General features: G+C 49.9%; 1 protein-coding gene, 1 long non-coding RNA gene and 2 pseudogenes across 2 annotated transcripts; 2 read left to right on the top strand and 2 right to left on the bottom strand.

Annotated features, from left to right (window-relative positions):
• Positions 1-1,473: 1,473 nt before the first annotated feature.
• On the bottom strand, positions 1,474-2,325 carry LOC136524469 (polyubiquitin-like; annotated as a pseudogene).
• A 2,269-nt stretch (positions 2,326-4,594) lies between these two features.
• LOC136520148 (uncharacterized) lies at positions 4,595-7,669 on the top strand (annotated as a pseudogene).
• A 521-nt stretch (positions 7,670-8,190) lies between these two features.
• On the bottom strand, positions 8,191-9,021 carry LOC136520150 (uncharacterized). The gene is made up of 3 exons (XR_010775171.1): positions 8,832-9,021; positions 8,642-8,717; positions 8,191-8,526 (listed from the first exon to the last, which is right to left on the bottom strand). It is a non-coding gene; the product is annotated as an uncharacterized lncRNA (long non-coding RNA).
• A 277-nt stretch (positions 9,022-9,298) lies between these two features.
• Positions 9,299-11,065, top strand: LOC136520147 (uncharacterized). Its single transcript, XM_066513577.1, has 2 exons — positions 9,299-10,205; positions 10,507-11,065. The coding sequence occupies exons 1-2, from the start codon at positions 9,591-9,593 to the stop codon at positions 10,621-10,623; spliced, it is 732 nt and encodes a 243-aa protein (XP_066369674.1). The 5' UTR covers positions 9,299-9,590; the 3' UTR covers positions 10,624-11,065.
• Positions 11,066-25,982: the final 14,917 nt, after the last annotated feature.

Below are 25,982 nucleotides of genomic sequence, written 5' to 3' on the forward strand. Positions count from 1 at the left end.
ATACAGAATTATATCATCTCAGAAATTCATGTACAACTAGCAGAGTAGTCCTTGCAAGAAATACACAAAGACCTCACTTTTGTGGGTCTTTGTGTTTGGAGTTGACTAGCAAGAGAAAGGTAGGTTGGCTTTCTGATGTTGGGGAAATCTAATCTGTGTGTAATTGCCTAGTGGAGTTAAGTTCTTGACTTTTGCAACTTTGTTAGCTAGTGACCTCAACATTACTCTTTAAACTCAATGGCTTTCTAAAAAGCAGAGGAAATCTATTAAAGAGACAAAACAACTTCTAAAATCCCAATGCAGGATTGCGGATCGAACACCACAAACCCCTTGTTAAACCTTATGATTCAGAACAAGATATGGCCATATACTTGGGGCAGACCCAACTAGTCAGATCATATGATTGTCTTGTATACTTTAGGAGTGAGGTTATGGAAACTGTTAGAGAAAGCCATCAAATATACTCCCAACTTTTTTTAGCCACTTCTAAAACTCATTGATTTACCAACTAATTTTGGAGAACTATTGGAGATGCTTTGATAAGGGAGTTAATTAACAAGAAAAAAAGAAAGATATCGTCTATCATGTAAGAAACGAAATCCACAACTTCCATCACACGAAGAAATTGGTGATTTTGTGAGGGGGTGGACGAGAGGGCGTTTCTTCGCCCCACACGTTTGTGGGGCCTAAGATGGGGACAAGACTATGCCCTAGCACCGTGCTCATAAGTGCCTTGCCCGTTGCAAAGTGTGGTTGTAGCTAGCTAGAAAATAGCCACTAGCGGTTATCGCGAATCAGACAATGGAGTCTTGCCTGTATGCGCACAGATCTAATGTGGGACTCTAGAGATCCATTGGGCCCAGCTGTCATGCAGAGGTTGAGATCGCCAGCTGCTTGACATTCATAGACGAGGATGATGGTGTGAGTGAAATGATAGATACAATTATTAGGGCTTAGGTATTGAAATCATGCATTGTGATAAGGAGTTCCCAAAGATAGTTTCTTGCTAATACGATGGTTATGGAAACTAGATGTTAGGAAAATTAATCTCATGGAAACATATAATTCGGAAGAATAGGAGAGTGATCCATAAGCATCATTGCTTTCTTTTATCAAGGGTTCTAGCGATTGATATCCTTTTCACAAATAATTGAAATGCAATTTCGTGATTTGGATCTTTAATTCCTGGAAACTTCTCAAGTTCTTCTGCCAACCCTTGATTAATTAATCTACAAAATCTCTTGAATTGGATCTAACTAAATCCTGGTACTGTGGACATTCCTACATTTCCATTCCGTACCATTTGAATTTATATAGAAGAAAATTTCCTACTATAGCATAGCATTGTTCGATCGCTGTTGGACATGCCACCCTAAAACGACGAAGCTCTGAAATATGGCAATGCAGGATTGGAGATGAGACAAACCCTAAAGGCATAAACCCTTTGTTAAACCCCTGATCTGATGGGGGCGATCAGGCGCCGCCGGTGACGGTGCCGTTGAAGATCTCGATGGTGTCGCCGTTCTTAACCTCGTGCCACCGAAGGGTACGGTCCTCATCCATAACATTCTGCTTGTACACGAAGAAGTATCCGCCGCCGCTGCCGTCGCGCACGGGGAGGCGCAGCCTCTCCACCTCCTTGCGCAGGTCCCGGACCACATCCATGGCGCCCACCTCCAGCGCCACCGCCGTCTCGCCAAACATGACGCTCACCTCGATCCTCTGCTGGTTCCTGGCCCTGGCGCCGTTTCCGCCGCCGCCGCCGCCTGACGCCACGGGGGCCTGAGGTCGCACGACGGCGCTCACGTCCATGCCGTCGGCCGGAGGGCCGTAGTCCGCCAGCGTCTTGCCGTCCTCCATCTCCGCCTTGCCGAGGACGAGCGCCGTCCTCGCGGCAGGCAGCGCGCCGTCGGTGCGGTCCTGAAGGAGCTCCTTGAGGCAGGCCACGGTATCGGAGACCGGGACGTCATCGAGCGCGATGCTGCACGGCCCGATCTCGGGGTCAGCGAGGTGGACGACGACGGCGGCGGCGGGCGCGGGGGACGGGGTGGGCGAGGGCGGCGCGTCATCGGGGAGGACGAGGAGGACGCGGGAGCCCTGGACGATGCCGTAGTGCGCGGTGCCGCGCACGTCGTCGAGCTCCTAGTCGTTCTCCTCTTCCTCCTCCTGCCCGGCGAGGAAGAGCCGCTGCGACGCCACGGGGATGCCCTCGCGCGCGTGGACCGCCTCCTTCATCTCCCGCACCGTCGCGAAGTACCACACCTCGAGGGTGAACTCCCGGCCCCCTGGCGTCGCGAACATCACATCGATTACTACATTAGCCATGCGCGATAACTAAAGCACTCAATACGAACTGAGATCACTTGCTAAGGTATGATAACTATACCAACCATATACATGAAAGGCATAAAAGTAAATAGAGAAGATAACTATATTAAAGCATAAGTCTTGCAACGGTAAGATACAAAGATATACCAGACCTCTGAAGATTTCTCTAGAACCATGGCTCAACTCTCCCTAACTCTCAAGTTCCTAATGTACTACTAGATAGTCTAGCCCTAATCCTCCTGGTGTGGTCTTAATCCAAAGAGATGAATATGAATTAGGGTTTCAGGGATCACTCCAGGAAGGGGGATAGGGGCTGGTATATATAGGGGAGATGGAGTAGAGGGCAAGAAATTGCCACGTCATCGATCCGCGTCATCTCCCTCGACCACCGTTGGATGCACCAACTTAAAACCATCTTAAATCAATGGTGTAGATCTCAGAAACGTGTACGAGGCGGCGGAGGGCGATCGAACTCCGGAGCAGGCCGGTCGGCCTAGGGCTTAGGCCGGCCGACCCACTTTTGTGGCGGTTTGGCCCAAGCTTTGGTGGTGCGTCTTCTGGTGTCTTCTAGATCCTTTCTACGTCGGTGCCGCCGTGGATAAACGTGATTTACTTTGACGAATAGGCCCTTTTGACGGTTTTCTGATTAAATCCTCCTACAGTCACAAATTTACCAACACTCGTGGAATTTATTAGTTTAAACCCCTATACCTATGTTTGGTGATGGATTTAAACATAAATATAGGTTATGTTGATTATTTATAATTGGTGTTAATGACCATCAATAAGCAACTATGCCATTTTTCTGTAAGAACTTTACAAAAGGTCCAGGAATTTGGCCATATGGGGTATGTCGACCGTAGTACTTCCCCCTACGGTCGGATCTTACTATCTTGATCTTTAAATTGTGCTGATTTTCTACTTCAGCTTTAAATATTTTAAATTTATCTAACGCTTCTGATCTTTCCTTAATTAGATAAATATAGCCATAACGAGAATAATCATCTGTGAATGTTATAAGTGAATCATAACCATCCACACTCTTCACAGGAAAAGGAACACAAATATCTGTGTGAATTATTTCTAAAATTTCTGCGCTTCATTTGGCATCTTTCTTTATTTTCTTAACATACTTTCCTTTTATGCGATCAATGCATTACTCTAAATATGAAAATTCTAATGGCGGAAGAATTGATTTCTTAATCAATCGTTCTATTCTCCCCCTCGAAATATGACCCAAACAATAGTGTCATAATTTTGATGATACATTATGAACTCTCTTTCACTTATTTCTTATATTCATAGATGAGAAGGTATTCCTATTCTCATTGCTCACAACATTCATATTCTCTGAAACTGATAATAAATAAAGCTTGTCTTGTCGGAAGGCAAGACCAATACACTTATTATTAAACAAAATCTGACATTTGCTATTACCAAAATGGCAATCATAACCATCATCATCTAAACGAGACACACTTATTAAGTTTCTACGCAAAAAGGGTACATAAAGGACATCTGTAAGCTTAAGTACAAAGCCATCATTTAATTCTAATGGGAGTTTTTCAACGGCTTCAACTTCAACTTGGACTCCATTTGCCACCTTAATGTATCTTTCTCCTCTTTGCAGGGTCCTCCTCGTATGGAATTCCTGTAATGAATTTGCAACATGAATAGTTGCACCTGAATTAATCCATCAAGTAGACTTTGCATAACTTAAATACAAGAACTCATCTACGAATGTAATAATGTTCTCACCTTTCATCATCAGGTGCTTTAGGAACTTTGGGCAATCCTTCTGGTAGTGTCCAGTCTTCTTGCACCATATGCAGGTGTCCTTGTATGCTTGAACACAGTTGAATTTCTGATGGTGATCTTTCTGTGGGGCTTTTCCTTGTGACTTTGAGGTGGAGCTATTGTCCCACCGAGGTTTTTCTTCTGGTTTGTCTTTCTTGTTGTTAAAGTTCTTTTTATTTTCCTTCACATGGTTGATTGAGTCACCATGTGAGTTCTTAAGCCTCTCCTCTTTTTCACACACATGGCAATGAGCTTCTTAATATCTCACTTATATGTAAGTTGTAGTTCACAACAAAAGTCTCATACTCTTAAGATAAAGAAATAAAAATCAAATGAATTAGGAACTCATTCTCGACCCTCAAGTCCATTGGCTTGAGCTTAGATGTCCTGTTGCTCATCTTCAATACGTGGACGTAGTAGGAACGGTGGCGCCGTAGATCCGGTGGCGGAGAGTAGTGGCAGCCGAGAGCGGTGGTGAAGATGTGGCGGCGCTTCCCGCCGCTGCTGCGCTCCAGCGAGCCATCGACCCTCGCCTTTTTTATATAGCGCAGTGTGATGGGTCCACTAACGTTGGGCGCGCGCGAGGTCGACCAACTCGTCGTCGTTGTTGGTGGTGACAGGATGGGGCGGGGCTCCACGGTTGCTCTCGCGGCGGCGGCGGCGGCGGCGGCGGCGGCGTTGCTGGTGTCGCTGCCCATGCTACTGGTATCGCTGCGGATCCTGCTAGTATCGCTGCGGGCCGTGAACAAATACGAGCAGGAGACCCGCCGGATGTTCGTGGAGTGGAAGGCCAAGTACAGGCAGACCTATAGATACGCCGGCGAAGAGGAGTGCCGGTACGCGGTGTTCAAGGAGAGCCGCCGCCGCGTCGCCCGGGCCAGGGCCGCCGGGGTGACCTCTGGCCTCAACGGTCTCAGCGCCACCGCCATTGAGGAGATCTACTGCGGGCACGGGTCCGGATGGGGGAGAGAACGTTCGAGCACGAGACCCGCCGGATGTTCGTGGGGTGGAAGGCCAAGTACGGCAAGACCTACAGAGACGTCGGTGAGGAGGAGTGCCGGTACAGATTGTTCAAGGGCAACCGCCGCCGCCGCCGGGCAAAACCTGTACGGCCTCAACCAATTCGGCGACCTCACCAATGAGGAGGTCCGTGAACGGTGCTACCCGGAGATGGAGGACTGAGAGCTGAGCGCCAGGTGCCAAGCCGCCGCCCCCGACCCGGACCTCGTCCATGCGAGGCTGATCCGGTACCAGGTAATCATCTTGCTAGCTGTTTTTAGTTTCTTTATTATTATCGTTGTTGTTTCTTTACATGTGGTTGATTACAATTTGCATCAAATCAAATGGGGACTATGGATTTTGAGGTAGCCAGTGTTGATTTTGTTGCCTTAACGAATCTAAGTGCAATTTTAGCTCTGTCTAGGAAAGTAAATTTCTCGTGCTCATTGGTTATGTTCAAATCATTATGATTTGTCTATAGAAATATAATTAGCAGTAAGTGAATTGAATCAGGGAGTGAAACCCAACATTAGAAACATAAATAAATGTACCAAATGCAGCAAAGCTCATGATTAAACTATTTGATAAACTCACACGGAACATCAGTACAATGCAGTAGTTCCGCTAGTTACGTGAAAATTTGGAACAACAATGATGTCAATCAGCCTGTTCGCTTGATGGTTTCAGCCAGGGCTTATCAGCCAGCCAACAGTGTTTTTTCTCTCACAACAAACCAGCACCAGCTGGGCTTATCAGCCCAGAAACCAACCATGTAAGGATGTCCTGATCTTACTGTGTACTTTCATTCATGACAGGGTATTCTTTAATTTTAATTTTCCAAAAAGTAAAATATTAAAATAAGAAGATTAAGACATGACCAATTCTATATGCTCTTCATCTATAGCATCAAAATGCTTGGTGAACTTCAAAATCACAAAGCTAGTGCTCCGAAGAAAAAACATAATATTGTTGAGAGATAAGCTCCAAATCTGATGAAGAGGAACAGACTTTGAATTCCAATGAACAACCATCGTCCATGGGTGTCCATTGGAAGCAACCTTGCCCTCCCATCTTGATGAAATCAACCACTTGCTTATCAGCCAAATACCAATCAGCCGATAAGGTCCCAGCCTAATCCTGGCCTGATGGATAACTGAAGCATGAAGCCTCCAATGGCAATGAGGCTAGCCTGACAGAGTGATAGATAACTATAGACATGCAGAAAACAATCCAATCCAACAGGGAGATGGACTACTGCACCCAAATAAAAGAAATCCACTGACAATTGATGATACTATAGTTGCATCGGTCACCACAAGCAGGAGGGAATCCCGAATCGCGAACTGGTGGCATAGTGTGCATGTGAATTGCGGCTCTTTGAGCTGATCAGTGGTTAAGATTTCTGACACTAGTGCAAATCAAATCCATCTCTGATAGGCACTAATAGAAGAACTATAGAAAGATGCACTGTATTTAGGATGCACCGGTAATTGTAACGTAGGTTTTCTTTTTTTTTTTAGCAACATCAATTAGTTTTCCTCCATATCTCATTCAAGATTATGGTGTACCAGTTTGTAATGGCTTCGTATGTGCAAAGAACTCGCGAGATTTTGAGTAATGCCTTGGTCGGTAGACAAGGCCGGAACAATATTCTAGAGCTAACTACAAGTATGTGAAGATTTTTGTTAACTTCTCTTTGGATATGATTGATTAACCTAGCAGTTCAATTTGTATTATTACTACTACTATATGGTAACAGGGAATTCCTACATGGTTTTACCCAAAGTTGTTATATAATTGTGTGATTCTATTACCGACTGGAGTACACTGTATGGAAGAGAATCAAGGGTTTGGTTTTATGATCAATGAGTGAGCGTTATAGAAAAACATATTCGTTTGATCAAACAAGTACACTAAGGTTTCTCGGCATTTGGACTGAGATAAGCTTAGCTGAAGAGGGGGAAAAATATAGTGTGCTGATGCTTGATAAGCTGGTGGATTGGATCCATAAGTCGTTTTTCTCTAATGGATGATCTCACCATGCATCTGCTGTCACTTGACATGATGCTAAGCTAAATAGCCTCTTGTTCTTGGAAACATCTTAAATCTGAATCTCGTGTGGATGTTTCTTAATCCTATTCCTATTGGTACCAGTGCCTACTCATATATTCTCATTCGTTACTTTTTACTTTTTGATTTATATAGGTTTGCCGGTGCATTGCTACGGAACTGAAAGAAACAGAGTCTGGAGGTAGCGCCATTCCTGGAGATGATGCACACATGTTACAGTAGTAAATGCTAATGCATGGGGTCTGATGGTCCTATTATTGATTTCTAATCATCACAAAATACAGCAGCAAATGAAAATGTTTGGATGCTGTACTGGAACAGGAACAGTAGATAAATTAAAAGATGACTGACACCAACAAGATGTGTGCCTGTTTAGGTCCAATCATTTTGAATAGTATAAAATGGAATAGATTTTAGCTGTTAAACATGCATGTGAGTACAAAATTTGATTCCTGAGGTCAGGAGGTTTTCCTTACCAAATACGTACAAATTTTTAGCTGAACGTTCAGTATCAGTGACCAAATCCTTGGGTTTCACTCTTTCAAACTTTTGCGCATTAACTAAAATGCGCTTTTCTGATTATCTAATTGAAAGGTTTCCGGTTGTTTCCATCTATGTGCCGTTAGCTGTTAAATACTCCTATGTGATTAGAGAATTCCGAGTCCAATTTTTAGCTGAAAGTTCAACATTAGCACCGTGTTCCTTTGGTTTCACTCCTCCAGAATTTGGCTTATTATATCATTTTGATTGACAAGATACTCGCCTGTCCCGAAATAATAAACCTCATATCTTCAGACTCATGCTTTTTCTTGATGACTTTAGGCTTCAGAAAAGTGCAGGTTTAAGCGATAACAGTTTTTCAACCAGGAAAATATGGCTTGCTTTTGCTTATGGCCATGGAGACGTGGCCTTTATCGGTTCAACCTTCAAAATTAAATCAGATCAGTACATAATGCCAAAACAGTAGTGTAAAACACCACAGCAAGCAACTTTTAATGCTGCATAAAATTTGCTCTCCTAAAAAACTGGTTAAAAAGATCCATTACATCCTGTTAAGTTTTTTTTGAGGAATCAGGAGGAGCCAGAGGCTCCTACTGTAAATTTATTAATAAAAAAGTTAACAAAGAGGATACAAAGAAAGTGCAAGACATAACAGGTCCAGTAGGAGTGCTCAGGGAACAGAGAGAGAGGAAGAAAATCAAGAAAATTACAAGGAGTTGATCCATGATTCTAAAACAGGGGTGATCCTAGCTTTTGTCCTGTGCAATAGCAGAAGTGATTCCACTGTGACAAGCCTTTTGCAGTCCGCAACCGAGGGTTTTTTTTTTGTTTCTGAAAAATAACATCATTTCTCATCATCCAAATGGCCCAGCAGATCAAAACCCATCCTGTTAGGTAGCCAAGGAGGTGAGAGTGGGATATGGAAGATGGAAGAAATGGCTCTTACTGAATATTTGTGCGATGATCTTCGGGCCTCTGAATATTCCCTTCATCCGCCATTGGCGAGGCCTTTGGCCTTCCCTCTAAAAAACACAGGCAATGAATTGGTGCCAACTACGAACAGGCAGGACTAGCATGAATCGGTAGATGAATTATGAATACTGATTACGATTCAGAGCAGGCAAAAGTAGCTGTACCCTTCACAGCAATGTATGTATATATCTAAGCAGCAAGCTTCCTTTCCTTGGGTACCAATGCAAGAGGCGGAGAAGGAGCTGGAATGCTGGATATACAGACATCCTGGTTCAGAAATGGAGCCAGCGGCGAAGGGAAAGGTGACGATCGCGAATACAAATGACAAGGAAGGAGATCTGAACCTGTCAGATAACCCAGGCTCGGTTCATGCTCCACTCTTTTCTGATCGGCCTAGACTTAGCGAGAATAATGGAGCTCAATTTAGCCGGATTGAGCGCGTCCTCGTACAAGCCAGACGCATGTTCCATTCATGCAGCGGCTGTTAGTTGTTTCCTTCTTTTCGTTGAGTCGTAGTAGTGGCGATCAGCACGCTCCAAGTCGTGGGATGGCACGGCAATGGCGGAGCGTGGAGACCGCAGCGTCATGGCTGTTCGTGGCCATTGTTTTCGCTTGTAATCTTGTGTGTTTTAGGTTCATCAAATAGAGTCCAGAAAAGCTGCGTTGGTTAGCGGCACCAAAATCACCAGCGTTCCACTGTGTTCGCGTGCGTTCTCTGAATTTTCAGCTCATCGTCTTCCTCTCCGGAGACGGGCGCCGGCGAGCGAGAGACTGACAACACAGCACAGCTCCCCTTACATAGAGGTGATTTGATTGATCACAAATTAGGTGGGGTTTCCTCTGGCTCTTCCACTCTCTCCGGTCCGTTTAGTGTCGAGGCCGGCCCGCAGCCCACCCTCGTCGTCGTCGTTGGCGGCGACACGATGGGGCGGGGCCCCACGGTTGCTCTCGCAGCGGCGGCGGCGGCGCTGCTTGTGTCGCTGCCGATGCTGATGGTATCGCTGCGGGCCGCGGACCCGTACGAGCAGGAGACCCGCCGGATGTTCGTGGAGTGGAAGGCCAGGGTCAAGGAGACCTATAGATACGTCGGCGAAGAGGAGTGCCGGTACGCGGTGTTCAAGGAGACCCGCCGCCACGTCGCCCGCGCCAGAGCCGCCGGGGTGACCTCATCTGGCCTCAACGGCTTCAGCGCCACCACCATTGAGGAGTTCAACAACATGTTCGGGGCCCGGATGGGGGAGAAATCGTATGAGCAGGAGACCCGCCGGATGTTTGTGGGGTGGAAGGCCAAGTACGGCAAGACCTACAGAGACGTCGGTGAGGAGGAGTGCCGGTACGAGTTGTTCAAGGGCAACCGCCGCGTCGTCGTCCGGCTCAACGCCGCCGCCGGGCAAGATGTGTACGGCCTCAACCAATTCGGCGACCTCACCAACGAGGAGGTCCGCGAACGCTGCTACCCGAAGATGGAGGACCGAGAGCTGAGCGCCAGGTGCCAAGCCGACCCGGACTCCGGCCATGGGAGGCTGATTCGGTACCAGGTAACCCATCCATCTTGCTAGCTGTTTTTATTAGTTGATCAAACATGGGGATTATGGATTTTGTTTCCAGCTCCCACATACTTATTATTGATTTTGTTTACTCATTCATTACTCCATGCATGTGCCGCAAGATTCGATGTGATAGTTTTGGTGAAAATTTTTTGGAACTAAACCAAGCCTAAATAGCCTCTTGGTCTTGGAAAACATCATAAATCTGAATCTCGTGTGGTCTTGGAAAACATCCTACTATTGGTACCAGTGTCTTCTCATTCGTTACTTTTTACTTGTTTTGTTTATATAGGTTTGCCGGTGCATTGCTACGGAACTGAAAGAAACAGAGTCTGGAGGTAGTGCCATTCCTGGAGATGGTCTGATGGTCCTATTGTTACAGCAGCTAATGCAAATGCATGGGGTCTGATGGTCCTATTTATTTCTAATCATCACGAATTGCAGAAGCAAATGCAAATGTTGGGACGCTGTAGTGGAACAGTGAATTGACAAGATGACTGACACCAACAAGAGGACGCATTATTTTGAGTAGTATCAAGTGGAATAGGTTAGTTGTTAAACATGTGAGTACAAAATTTGATTCCTGAGGTCAGGAGGTCTTCCTTACCAAAGTACAGATTTTTAGCTGGGCGTTCAGCGTCAGTGACGACCAATTCCTTGGGTTCCACTCTTTCAAAACTTTTGCGCATTAATTAAAATGCACTTTTTCTAATTCCCGGTTGTTTCCATCAGTAATGTCATTAGCTGTTAAATACTACTCCTATATGGTTAGAGAATTTCGTTCCTACGGTCGCGGTCCAAATTTTAGCTGAAAGTTCAACATCAGCAACGTATTCCTTTCGTTTCTCCAGAATTTGGCTTATATTATACCATTTTGATTGACAAGATACTCGCCCCAAAATAAATAAACCTCAGATCTTCAGGCTCAAGCTTTTTCTTGATGACTTTAGGCTTCAGCAAAGTGCAGGTTTAAGCGATAACAGTGTTTGGACCAGGAAATCAGGATTGGTTTATGTCTATGGCGACGTGGCCTTTATCGGTTCAACCATCAAAATTAAATCAGATCAGTAGATAATGCCAAAACAGTATAGTGTAAAATTTGCTCTCTCGTGTACTCAGAGAAGAAAGTTAAAAAAAAATGGGTGGGCTAATTTCGGCCCGAAAGCTTTGCATCCAGTTTGGCTAGGCTTCAGTGTATATATTTACTCAGGCCTGGCCTGTTGCGGTATTAGGCCCACTCAGAACTCCAAAGACATCGGTCATGGTCTCATTGCATTGGTGGTGATGGCGTTGTGGTGTGTTTTTGGAACACGACAGGTGATGATTTCACACAAAAAAATCTTTCTGAGCAGCAGGCATTCTCTGTCGCTAAAAAAATCCTCTGCTATTTGTGAGTAGAAAATCCTGCTTATTTTCGGCTGAATTTCTTCAAAAAATACTCTCTTCTTTATAAATTATAAATTATTTTAGTTTTTATTTGGCAATTAGTATTCAATCATGGACTAATTAGGCTCAAAACGTTCGTCTCGCGATTTCCAACCGAACTGTGCAATTAGTTTTTTTTTCGTCTACATTTAATGCACGTATCGATGTGATGGCTACTATAGCACTTTTTGGAAAAACTTTTTGAACTAAACAAAGCCTCACAGTAGAAGGATTGTATACATTCAATTAATATATTATATATTTAATAAGTCTTTTTCACAATAAAAATAGTTTTAACTAACAGCCAGTAAATAGGATTAAGGACAAAACTTTAGCAAGAGGCGTGGCTCGAACTCGAGCTGGAACTCGCGGAGCTCGAGCGAGAGGTAGAGCACCGAGGAGACGGCGGGCGTCCGCACGCCAGGGCCCATGACGTGAACCAGAGGATCATCGAGGACGATAGAGGCCTCCCACGTTTTGCTCGGGTGAGCTAGAACATAGCGACCATGGCAGCTCTGCTCCGAGGGTCCCTAAGCCCATGACGCCCGGGGACCATTAGACTCACCGAGAGATCCGCGTGTTACTCGAGCGTGCTGCAGTGCAGCAGGCGGAGAGCTTATTGTCTCGGCAGCGCGAGCTCGACGCTAGCCAATGTGAGCCCTCGGGGCAGCACGGCAAGGACGCCTCCATCTACTAGGAGCCACAATACAATGGAAGGCGTGTTGCGGTCTCGGTGCGTGAGTGTCTCGGCCACGCTCGTGACCCCCTAAACGCCTGCAGGCGCGGACGGGATGACAAGAGGGAGGAGGCCGATCACGGTTACCATCCTCACCGGGGCAGGCGCTACGACAACGCCGAGGACCAAAGCCCGAGCCCCGGCCTACCGGGACCTCAGGTCTTCGGCCGGTACATCCTCAACGCGCCCTTCCTGCCGTGGTATCGGCCACCGACCAATGTCCCAAAGTACTCCGGGGAAATAAACCCCGGGCTGTGGCTTGAGGACTATCGGCTTGCTTGCCAAGCCGGTGGCGCGGATAGTGACAGCTTCATCATCCGCAACCTCCCCTTATTCCTCGCTGACTCGGTGCGAACGTGGCTAGAGCACCTCCCACCCAACCCGCATCCATAGTTGCGCGGAACTGAAGGAGATCTTCGTGGGGAACTTCTAGGGCACCTACACATGCCTAGGGAACCCATGGGACCTCAAAAAATGCCAACAGAAGTCTGGGAAAACTCTCTGTGAGTATATCCGACGCTTCTCTCGATAATGCAACGAGCTTCCTGACATCACCGATGCCGACGTTATCGGAGCCTTCTTATCGAGGACTACCTGTGAGTCCTTAGTCTACAAGCTGGGTCACAAAGGCCCAAGGACCACCAAGGAGATCCTCAACATCACCACTAGCCATGCCTTTGGCGAGGAGGTGGTCGGAGCCATTTTTGACCGCTCCAAGGGCAAGGCAAAGCGGGACAAGGACACTAGTGAAGGCACCTCCAACCGCCTCAACAATAAGAAGAACAAGCAATGGCGCGAGGGCTCGCTCGTGGCTGCTGTTGACCGCAAGGGGGGCGAAAGCCCACCGAGGGCACTCCTGACCACTTCGAGAAGCTGTTTGAGGGGTCGTGCCAGAACCACGCCTTCCCATCAAGCACCTGTACAAGGACTACGCTGTCATGAAGCGGTTCTTGTTCGACGGTGCCAACAAGGGTGAGCCAAGGAGGGACCCCAAGCCAGTGGCGGACGATGCCAAGGGGAAGGATGATGGCTTCTCAACCCTCGATGGCTGCCTCATGATCTTTGGGGGGTTAGCGGCTTACGACTACAAGTGTCGATAGAAGTTGGCACACCGTGAGGTCTACATAGCCAAACCTGCCACGCCCGCCTTCCTCTGATGGTCGAAGTCCGCCATCACCTTTGACCGAACTGACCACCTAACAGCGTCCCTCGGCCAGGGTGGTACCCGCTCATCGTCGACTCGATCATCAACACAAAGCGGCTCACCAAGGTACTGATGGATGGAGACAGTGGCCTCAACATCATGTACGCCGAGACGCTGGATGCCATGGGCATCGATCAGTCATGCATCTGGCCAACCGGGGCGCCATTCCACAGCATCGTGCCTGGAAAATAGGCCACGCCCCTCGGGTAGATCGATCTACCCATTACCTTTGGGACTCTGAGCAACTATCGGATGGAGACCCTCACCTTCGAGGTGGTTGGGTTCTATGGGACCTACCACGCCTTCCTCAGACGGCCATGCTATGCGAAGTTCATGGATGCTCCTAATTACACCTACCTAAAGCTGAAGATGTTGGGCCCGTGAGGGGTCATCACCATAGGCACCTCCTTTCAGTGCACCTATGAGTGCGAGGTGGAGTGCTACGAATGTGCCGTAGTAGTCATCGCTTCCATGGAGCTCATGGCCATCGAGCAGAAGGCCATCGAGGAGGCCCCCGACAATAAGTGATCGGCTGGGTCTTTTGAGCCTGTGGAGGGCCCCAGCAGCCCCGAGGGCAAGATGGTGCACATCGGCACCATGTTGTCCTCCAAATAGGAAAGCGCGCCCGTCGACTTCCTCCGCGCCAATAGAGACATCTTCGCGTGGAAGCCATCAGACATGCCAGGCATTTTGAGAGAAGTCACCAAGCATGCCTTGAAGATCAGGCCGGGCTCCAAGCCAGTAAAGCAACGTCTGTGCCACTTCGATGAGGAGAAACGTAGGGCCATCGGTGAGGAGATTACGAAGCTTTTGGCGACCAGATTCATCAAGGAAGTGTATCATCCTGAGTGGTTAGCCAATCCTGTTCTTGTAAAGAAAAAGAGTGAAAAATGGAGAATGTGTGTTGACTACACGGGTCTCAACAAAGCATGCCTGAAGGATCCATTTCCTTTGCCACACATAGATCAAGTAGTTGACTCAACCTCAAGGTGTGAAACCCTCTGCTTCCTCAATGCATACTCCGGGCACCATCAGATCATGATAAAAGAGTCCAACCAGCTTGTGACTTCTTTCATCACCCCCTTCGGATCATATTGCTATGTCACAATGCCATTTAGTCTGAAGAACATTGGGGCTACATACCAACGCTGCATGCTCAAATACTTCAGCGACCTCATCGGATAGACCATTGAGACCTACATGGATGACATCGTAGTCAAATCCAAACGTAGCGACCAGCTAGTAGCTGACCTAGAGCTAACCTTTGTGAAACTCTGAGCAAATGGCATCAAGCTCAACCCCGAAAAATGTGTTTCCCGAGGGGTATGTTACTTGGGTTCATCATTTCCGAGCATGGCATCGAAGCCAACCCAGAAAAGATCTTGGCCATCACGAGAATGGGCCTGATTCAGAACATAAAGGGGGTACATAGGGTCATGGGGTGCCTCGCCGCACTTAGTCGTTTCATCTCACGCCTCGGCGAACTAGGCCTACGCCTCTATCGGCTTCTAAAAAAGGCTGACCGCTTCGAGTGGATAGCCGAGGCTCAGGAAGCACTTAACAAGGTCAAGGAGCTCCTGACGAAGGTCCCGATCCTGGTCCCACTGACCGATGAGAAACCGCTCCTGCTCTACATCGCTGCCACAATGCAGGTGGTTAGTGTCGCCCTAGTAGTAGTGCAGGAGGATGAGGGACACACCCTCAGAGTACAACGCCCCGTGTACTTCATCAGTGTGGTCCTGTCTGATACCAAGACCTGCTACCCCCAGATCCAAAAGCTCCTCTACGCCATCCTCATCACCAAGAGAAAACTACGTCACTACTTCGAGTCACATCCGATGACAGTCATGACGTCTTTTTCCCATGGCGAGGTCGTCCAAAACTAGGACACAATGGAGAGAATCGCCAAGTGGGTGATTGAATTGATGGGTCAGGGCATTTCATATGCCCCTTGCACGGCCATCAAATCCCAAACGTTGGCTGACTTCATGGCGGAATGGACCGAGGTCCAAATGCCGTCGGCAGTCGTCGACCAAGAGTACTAAACGATGTACTTCAATGGGTCATTGATGAAGAAGGGCACCAGTGTGGGGCTAGTTTTCATCTCACCCCTTGGGGTGTGGATGAAATACATGGTCTGCCTTCACTTCCCCACCTCCAACAATGTGGCGGAATACGAAGCCCTCGTCAACGGCCTACGCATCGACGTTGAACTAGGCATCCAACACCTCGACGTCCGAGGCGATTATCAGATGGTCGTCAACCAAGTCATGAAGGAGTCGAGTTGCCACAATGCCAAAATGGCGGCATACTGCTGGGAGGTTCACCAGCTAGAGGATAAGTTCGATAGGCTCGAGCTCAATCATGTCCCATGGTGGCCCAACGAAGCAGTCGATGTGCTGGCTAAGATGGCCTCTAGACGGGAGCCAGTTCCAACAGGCATCTTCGCCAGTGACCAGCACCAGCCTTCCGTCTGCTACGAGCACATGGAGTAGATAGGCGATAGGCAGCCGGCCTCGGGCTTGGGGGCTGACCAACTAGAGGCTCCTTCTGACCCCGAGGTCATGGAGCTCGATGAGGGCTTAACGGTAGAGCCTGATCCTCTACCTGACTGGAGGACACCCTACCTCGACTGTCTCCTTCATAAGGTGCTCCCGACAAATCAGACAAAGGCTTGACGGCTCATGCGTCGCACCAAGTCCTTTACTATCATTGGGGTAGAGCTCTACAAGCACAGCCACACTGGGATTCTGCAGCGCTGCATCCCCATCAAGCAAGGGAAGCAGCTGCTAGCAGACATCCATGGTGGGATCTATGGGCATCATGCCACACCTAGGACCTTGGTTGGAAACACGTTTCGGCAAGGTTTCTACTGGCCTACCATGGTGGCCGATGTAGAGCGGATCGTACGCACCTATGAAGGGTGCCAGTACTATGCTCGGCAGACCCACCTACCAGCCTAAGCACTCTAGATGATCCCCATCACGTAGTCGTTCGTGGTCTGGGGGCTCGACCTGGTTGGACCTCTCAAAAAGGCGCCCGGGGGCTATACGCACTTGCTTGTCGCCGTAGACAAGTTTACAAAGTGGATAGAGGCTCGGCCGATCTCTGAGATCAAATCCGAGCAAGTCGTGATGTTCTTCCATGACATTATCCATCACTTTAGAGTCCTAAACTCCATCATCACCGACAATGATACGTAGTTCACCAAGAAGAAGTTCCTCCGGTTTTGTGACAAACACCACATCCGGGTCGACTGGGCTACTATGGCACAGCCCTGCATGAACGGGCAGATCGAGCGCACGAACGGCATGGTCTTGCAAGGCCTTAAGCCTAGGATCTTCAATCGGCTAAACAAGTTTGGTGGCTGATGGGTTATGGAGCTCCTGGTGGTGCTCTGGAGTCTGAGGACGAACCCTAGCTAGGCAACCGGCTACACGCCCTTCTTCATGGTCTACGGTTCTGAGGCAATCCTCCCGATGGACCTGGACTATGGGGCGCTAAGGGTCAGAGCCTACAACGAACAAGGAGTCGAGGCATCCCTCGAAGACGCCATGGACCAGCTCGATGAAGCCCATGATGTCGCCCTCCTTTGCTCGGCCAAGTATTAGCAGGCACTGCGCTGGTACCACGACCGTCAAGTGAGGGGTTAGGCCTTCAACATCAGTGACCTAGTGCTCCGCCGTGTTTAGGGCAAGAAGGACTGCCACAAGCTCTCTCCACCGTGGGAAGGCCCATACGTCATTGCCGAAGCACTTCGACCCGGCACCTACAAGCTCAAGACCATCGATGGCAAGGTCTTCATCAATGTGTGGAACATTGAGCAGCTACGTCGCTTCTACCCTTAGCATGTGCATGTATCCATAAAAACTAAGGGTGTTTCTAAAATATCGAAATGATTTTTTGTTCTTATTACCTTATCTTTGATTTCTAGTGACATCTGACCCAAGCAATGGCTTAGGATCGGATCTTACTCGGGGGCTACTAAGAACATATCTATTCAGTAACAAAACACCGCATCCAACCCCTCCCTCACATTAAGATCTAAAAGGCGAGAGATGTGGAAACGAATTCTAAGTAAAGTTGGTCGGACTGTAAGAAACCTATGACCTAGCGGCTATGGCGCCCTTGCTCACCAACATGATTAGAACTCTTTCGCCCGTGCCTTAAGCTCTATAATCTTGACAATGAAAAAGGGGTCAGAACATAGCAACCATTTTTAAACATGCATAAAAAATAAAGTAATAAAACCACGTCCGACCTTAACAAAAGGATTAGGACTTGTTCAATTATTACAAAATCCACCACTCATCCTAATTTGACTAACTACTTCTTTGGGGCGATGATGTCGTCCTCGATTGCTATAGAGAGATCCTGCGCTAGGGGTGCCATGTCCGTCTCAAGGGCTTCAAGCTCGGTGTTGGAGTACCCAGGCGCGTAGCCTCGCCTGTAGATCGATGTTCCTATAATGGGAACGAGCGATTGCAAATGACTGGCGAACGCCAAAGCGAAGCGCCTCCCTCACCATGGCACAAGCCTGTTCCGTGATCCCGATGGCATGGACCGCGAGCTAGCTCGTCTCCTACGCTAGGGTCAGCTCCAGGTCCTTGTAGACCAGCTATACGGCAGTGCGTAGAGTCTCATGCTCATCATGCTCATTCTAGAGGGTGACCTTCAGCTCGCTGAGCACCCACGCAAGGCTACGGCTCTTCTCCACCTCTGTCTCAAGCTGGCCATTAAGACCTGCCCAAGACACACGCCACCGTGTCAAAAAGAGAGCCTACCATAGATTCTAGAAAAAACAACGAAGGAAGAATAAAGACTTACCGTCCATGTCCGCCCGAAGCTAGCGTGCCTCGGCCTCTAGGTTCCGAATTCGCTCTTGACACTGGGTAGCCTCCCTGGCAAGATTGGCCGTCACCATCTCCACTGCCTCCTTCAGATCTTTTCCACTTGGAGTTCATCCTCCAAGGAGGCAACCTGCTATTGGGCGCTGGCACGCTCCGTGAGGAGCCCCTCCGTGGCTTTGAGCAGCTCTGCCCGTTCCTTCCGCAGCCATTCGGCCTCCTCAGCATTTGTTTGTGCCCTATTGAGAAGGGCCATCAGCTTCTCCCTTGCTTTAGTGGTGTCATCACAAGCATCTACGTACCTGATCTAGAGATCGGCCAACTTCTGGCGAATAGGGGTGAGCTCAGCTACCTCTTGATAGGCGAGGGCGAGCTATGCCTCTAGCTCCTTGTGCAGCCGCTCCTCATCGGCGAGGTGATCCCAGACACCCCTCTCACATCAGAGGAATTCTGACTTCTCTTGGTTGCGGTCCAGTAGGACCTACAAAAAGGATACGGGTTGGGAAGCATGGAAAGGAAAAACAGAGGTCAGAAGCATCATCACATCATACCTGGCTGATGGGGGAGACGACATCGTGCATAGACACCAGCGTGGTCGTCATGGCGCTGATCATGACCCCCACCTCCGCCTAGTAGCCGCTCACCTCCCTCTTCTCCATAGCATCGTCAAGGGAGAACAGCGTCGCCCCAGCCTTCCACGGGTCAGGCCACTAGAGCCTGCCGCCGTCCGCATGGACCAATGACAAGGACATCTTAGCACCGACCCTAGATGATGTCTCAGGAGCCGCCTTCTTCGCTTGTCCTGTCACTAGCGCGTCCGTTGGCGCGACCGACGACTCTAGCCGCGTCGCCTCCACCTGCAGCGTCATGGTCGCCTCATCCCGTGCCATGTCCTCCTGCAGCGCCTCGACCACCTCTAGAAGCACCGCCCACGCCGCTTCCTCTTGCAGCGCCTTGACCACCACCGGCAGCACCGTCCCCGCTTGTGGTGTCTCAGCCACCTTCGGCAACGCCGCCTCCGCCTGCGGTGCCACCGTACCCACCACGGGTGTCCCGAGCATGGTCATTGATTGTGCCTCCCCACCAGCCCCTGGCACGGCACTAGTCGGGTCCTAGCGCGCCTGCTTGGTGAGCGCCTTCTTCGACGCCAACACTAGGTGACCTCCGTGCTCCCTTACACTACAGCAAGCATGACATTTAGTTCGTAGCAAAGAGCTCGTTAAAGAGGGAAACAGGAATGGCATGTAAGCTTACACCGACGACACCGAGCATCGACATTTTTGGGTCAGCTCGCCTGATTCCGCTACGACACCTCGTCACGTCGTCGCTTCGAGCCCTCCCCTTGGCCAGAGGGCTCAGACGAGGCGGAGCCATCGGTCTAGCCCGCTGAACCCTGGCGCGCCAAAGAAGGGTCACATGGGATGGGGCAACTCGCCCCGACAGGGCAGAGCTGCCAGCCCCTACTGACCCTAGAAGCACCGTAGGGGGGTCGAGCGGGACGGAGCGGCCTACCTCCGTCAGCTCTGGATGCACGTCACCCTCCTGCTCTAGGTGGTGGAACACGAAGGGCCCCTCCTACGATAGGGGCTCAACCTCATCCACGCGAGACAAGTCCTCCCACGAGATCTCCTCCTCCTCATCGTCATCCTCCTCCTCATCGTCCTCGTCCTCTGATGATGAGCCTTGTTGCCACCTCCCGTGCTACAGCTTCGCCCAGTCCTTCTCCCTCCTCTTCTTCTCCTTGTCATCCTTCGCCTTCTTCCTCTTCTCATCGGTAGCATGGTTCACCGCCCTCACCACCACATGTTCCAGCAGTGGCGCGGTGAAGGACTAGATGCTCACATCCGTCGGCAGCTCGATGGCGTCCCGCACCAGCCACATCCATCGCCTCAGGATCAGGAACACGATGGACTCATCTGTCGCCTCCTTGACGTGCTGCGTGACCTCACTGTGGGCAAGCGGCTCCATGGCGAGCATTGTTCCATGGAAGTCCACGCTAGTGGCCATCGCGTATAGCGAGAGGGTGCATGCCATCAGTGGGGCCACCCTCTGCGCGTGGTACGCACCGATGACGCTGGACCCATGAAGGTCATGGCTCCTCAGGAACATGATGGCTTGGAGGAGAGCGGGTAGACTCTTCTTCTTCAACTTGGCTGGCGGCCCCCAAATCCATGGCTCAGGCACCTCCTCGATCATGCGCCCAGAGAAGATTGGCAAGGGGCGGCGGGATTGTTCTTCAGATAAAACCATTGCAAGTGCCAACCCTTGTTGGATTTGGTGAGTTGGCACGGCATGTACCCAGCCGACCACGAGCCCCGAAGATGGATGCTTGCGCACCTGATCAGCACCGGGGTCTCCCTGCTCCTGTCTCTCTCCTTTCTGTTTTGCAGGGAGATGGAGAAGAAGTACCTCTAGAGCTCGAAGTGGGGCTCGATCCCTAGGTACCCCTCGCACATCACTACAAAGGCCATGATATGCTGGATGCTGTTGGGGTTGAGGTGCTACAGCTCGATCCCATAGTAGTGTAGCAGCCCTCAGAAGAACGAGTGCGGGGGCATCGCAAGCCCACGCTCATGGAGTGCGCGAAGGAGATGACGTAGCCATCCGGCGTCGCTGGTAGCTCCTCACGCTCGGGCACGATCCACTCCATCATGTCAGTCCATAGACGGAGAAGACCATGCTTCACGAGGCCCTCCATGTGCGCATGGGTGATGGTGGAACGGAACCACGACCCCATGGGTGACGACTGAGGCCTTGCGGCGGTGGCGGAGGAGCAGAGCAAGCGGATCTAGGGCGCCAGCGGTGGAGGAGCTGAGGAAGCAGACCCAAGCGACGGCGGTTGGGAGCAGAGAGGGCAAGATTGCTTTTCTAGCGTACCGAAACGAGGAGGAGGTCGATATATATATATATATATATATATATATATATATATATATATATATATATATATATATATATATATATATATATATATATATATATATATATATAAGCCAGGATAAAGATGGAAGGCGAATCGTCCGCCTAGATATGCGTGCCCGCTGCGCCATGTCATGTCGCCTCCCCTCTAAAAACCACGCACACGATATCTCCGCCTGCTCCCTCGAATCACACGCCGCACAACGGATCTGCCTGATGGAAACGCTGTGATCCGCTACAGGTAAGAAGGGATACAGGGCTTAATCGCGCTCACATGGCCCATTTATGGCCCACAAGTTCGAAGGTCGACCCACCAATGGGTTCGTGACCGCTCTAGGGCACCCTCAGAGCAAGGGGTGGAAAGGAATGGGCCCGCTAGCGGCCAAAACCCAAGCGCACGAGCACTGAGGGCAACCTGGCCCACATTTAAGTCCTGGTCAGAGTTCGATCTATGGTTTTTCCTTGAAGAAAGGCAGCGAGCCCTTAGGACCAGTCAAATGGACCCAAGAACTATACAGACTGGCCGTAGGAATCTGGAGTTCATCACGAGCTGGCCCACGCCGGACCCCCACAAATGGGACGCTGGAGCTCCACTTGAACCGACCTGTCAGCAGTTCACTGAGCACCATGACTCGTCCACCGAGGAAAGCATGGCACGGCTCAACCCCTCCGTTTTGTCGAAAAAACGCTTGAGGGAGAACGACCACAAGACGAATCGACCCCTTGACCGAACCCCTGCTACACGCGGGGGCTCAGGGGCTTGGAATCGCAAAGAGACCCATCGCGCGGTCGCATACCGACGATGGATCGGCCATTGCAACCTTGCCGAAGCATCCCCTGAGTCACAGAGGACAAGCAAGAACTGTGGCGCTCCCCCACACGAAAAAAGCCTACGAAGGAATACCTAACTCCTCCACAGGCTCAGGGCTACATCCATCATGAGCGCACCCTCAGGCAATCGAAGGATCCCCCAATCGATCCCTCTTGGATCGCTCGGGGGCTTGGGGGCTACTGTCGGGTATCAATATTTGGGATACCCGAACAAGAAGAGTTAACGGCCATCGGCATTAATCCGCCAAGACTATTAAGGGCTTCACTATGGCTTCATCCGACCCTAAGGGCACGAGATCTGCCTCGCCTGACCCCTCAGGCGAGGGCCTCGTGTCGTCCGGCCCCAGGGACGCAGTTTCCGCCTCGCCCGACCCCTCGGGCATGGGCTTCGCATAGCCTGGCCCCTTGGGCGTGGGCTTCGCCTCGCCTGACCCCTCGGGCATAGTTTCCGCCTCGCCCCGCCCCTCGGGCGCAGGCTCCACCTTGCCTGGACCCTCGGGCAAAGGCTCTGCCTCGCCCGACGAGGGCCGTACCGCCCCCATCCACCTTAGGTCAGAGGGCGTGGGCCCTGCATCAAACTCCTGATGCCGGGAAAGGCAAGCGCATGTCCTGATGTGACCCATGGCCACGCCGGGCCATACCCAGGGCAACGCGCCCCCAACAATGATGGCCACGCCGGCACTGTTCCGCCTACTCCCCGTACGACCACGAATGGGATTAGAGGCCAGCCATACCGCCTGATAGGGCGGAAAGGAAAGCCACGACCGGCTGATGACGCTGGGTATAACAGCAGTGATAAACAGGTACACAACATGGAGCCATCCCCATCGACTCCTACAGCGTCGGCGGGACCCGCATGAAGAAAAAGGGGGAAGCGACGGTCCCCAGAAGACTTTTTTTCCTCCTTGTTCTCCATTCTCTCTCTCCCAATGTAACCTGTATCCTCCCCTTCTCGTATAAAAGGGGAAGCAGGACACCCCGGAGACGGACTCACGTACGCAACACACTCGAACACTCTCTCATTCTCCCCACAGAAACTTGGGATCCACTTCCTCTCTCGCCCGTCTGTAACCTCTGCCACAGACAAGTGCCAGTAATATAAGTAGCAGCGAACTGGACGTAGAGACATTTAGCTCGAACCAATATAAACCTTGTATCTTCTGATCACACCATCCGAACCGAACGCATAATTTAGAAATTTACTAGCCGATTACTCGAACCACCGACACATGAAGCGCGCAAGGCATGGAAAATTATGCGGGCCGTCTACCTCAGATCTCATCAAGATGCTTCGTGCTGCTGCTGAAGCTGAACCCAGGAATGGTAGTCCCTCAGCAACTGCTCTCCTAGCAAGGGAACAAGCTTGTCCAGCAGGCCTTGCATCAGACAGAACCAGAATGCAGTGCAAATGTCAAATCGGAGTGTCATTATTAATTGCGAAAACTGACCACACTACAATAGATCCCGAATAGTCAGAATGCTAAAAGATAACCAGCAACCAATGATAAATTATTATTTGACCTTTAGTTCATGTAATGCTCACCTCTCGATCTAAGTGGTTGCAGAGGTATCCCACTCTCCTTGCTAAGGGCATATACAACCCACAGACAGAAGGTCGTCTGTAAGAGCCTCGAATTTGGTGTACAGACAGTTAGAAAGATAGATCGTACAACCCACAGATAAGGGGTCATCTGCAAACTGTTTAATGCTTTGCATGTAGCCAAGATCATTCATGAATATCATTTTGTATACCATTGTGTTGCTATTTGATAGATAATGGATTCACAGCTACGTTGACTACACAAAATGAAGCCAAAGAAATTAGAATTTTTTTCAAGGTAATATGCATTGGCATTTCTGCAACTCCATACATCATCATGACAACCAAAGAAAATTTACCCCCGGCCGCGTACGCAGCGACCAGCGAGCTCGCCACATGGCCGTTGTGGCCCATCCCGAGCTTGACCTTGGGGGAGAGCTGTGGGAGAGGAGCCACCGCCGAACCACAACCGCGACGAAGGGTCTCGGCCGCCGCCGTCGCCGTCGAGGCGCCCTTGCTCTTCGTAGATCCGGTGACTTCCTTGCTTTTCCTGGCCAAGGCGTTCGACATGTTGGGCGACGAAGAGAGCGGAGTCCCTCACACGCGCGACCAAACCAGAGCCCCCGCGCGCACGAGATCCATGCGCCGTCGACTCGGCCGTACATCGTTGCTGGAGCTGTCTTCTATGCATCGGAGAACAGGACGTTCCCGTAGTCTCGCGAGGCGACGCCGGTGCCGTCTCCAGGCTCGCACGGGGTGTTTTTTGTAAAAGATGCAACGAAGAGACGGGGCTAAGGGACCGTTGTACATGCCCTAACTAATTTCTTACCCTTTCCAAATGTCGGCAGAGAAAAAATTAGAGAACCACCACTCTCCTTGATAACTAATTTCTTACCCTTTCCAAATGTCGGCAGAGAAGAAATTAGAGAACATTGAACAAATGACTATACCAATTAGTTGAGGCTAGCATGAATGATTGAATGACCAAATTCCATGTGTACGATTGAACCAATACAATCAAATTTGAGAGTACTACCTTATTTTTGTTTTGTTGCTGTCATCATGATATTTTTCTGCATTGAAATCATATACAACAAAATGTGAGTTACTAAGGTTTTGATCAATGTTGGAGAACTAAAAAAAAGTCAGACACATACTTCTTTTCTTAGCTAAAATCAAGCGCAACCTCTTTTTTTTTAACGAAACATTTAAGGCTACAGTGTAGACAAGGCTGTGCCTTGAAACTGAACATAAAATCAATCAAAAGCTCAATAGGTTATAGTGCTAAAAAGATCAAAGTGCATTAGATGGAGTTGGCACATCCGAAATCCATATGCATCAGTTTACCAAAGGTAACCAAAGGAATACGATGCAGCAGAGCAATAGAAATATGCTGATGGCTTGTGGATCTGGTGGTAGCACAGCTACTTGGGTTGGCTGTTAAATGCTGATGACAAAATGAGAATTTGAGAGAGGCAAGTAAAAAAATGAGGAATCACCCTACCTGTGGAGGCTCATCCTCCACTTGCTAGTCAGCTACTGATGCTCCAGGAGACCAGAACAGGGTCTAGTCCAGCTTCTGCTTCTCCTCGTTCTCCTTCTTGAAGAGCTTGATCTGCAGAACCTCGTAGGAGCCTTCCTCCAGCAAGGGTCGCCGACTCGCCGTACACCTACAGCCATAGCAGCAGGGAAAAAATAGAGATTGATCAATCAGCTGCTAGTGTATTCATTCATTCACACTCGAATTGAAGCGTTGATTATGCAAACACAATACAACTCCTTGCAGTTGCTGTTCACTACTTGAAATGGTGATCGATGGAGCAGCTCGCCGCGCTAGCAGGCGTGGTGGCGCCGGCGCTGCTGGAGCCGGCGGCGGCCGTCGGCCTCAAGTTCAGCAGCAAAGACCTCAAGTCCGAGAAGTCACTGTGGCAGCTGTATTCTTGGATTTGAGGGCGTCGCTGCTGAACTTCACGCCGGCGGCCGCCGCCGGCTCCAGCAGCGCCAGCGCCACCACTACGCCTGCTAGCGCGGCGAGCTGCTTCATCACCATGGTCTCGATCGGTGGAGCGGTCGCTAGCACTACTCTGTGGTTTGGCGATGCTCGTCTGCGAGCTACTAGCTACGTACGTGTTGTGGAAGATGCCAAGTGATGGGCCGGCCGGACGGTGGTGCCTGCCGCCTCTTTTATAGACGATGTAGTGAGCGAGCGAGCCAGGCAGCCAGGCAGCAGTGCGCCGCGCGAGTCGAACTCGAAGATGCATGATGC

The sequence above is a fragment of the Miscanthus floridulus genome, chromosome 18, assembly GCF_019320115.1.
Source record: "Miscanthus floridulus cultivar M001 chromosome 18, ASM1932011v1, whole genome shotgun sequence".
NCBI classification, from domain to species: domain Eukaryota; kingdom Viridiplantae; phylum Streptophyta; class Magnoliopsida; order Poales; family Poaceae; genus Miscanthus; species Miscanthus floridulus.

Bases quoted from the DNA above. Each gene is read 5' to 3' on its own strand.
- LOC136520147 (XM_066513577.1), top strand. From the start codon at position 9,591: ATGGGGCGGGGCCCCACGGTTGCTCTCGCAGCGGCGGCGGCGGCGCTG. The intron at 10,206-10,506 runs GTAACCCATCCA...TTGTTTATATAG, and splicing joins GGAGGCTGATTCGGTACCAG to GTTTGCCGGTGCATTGCTAC.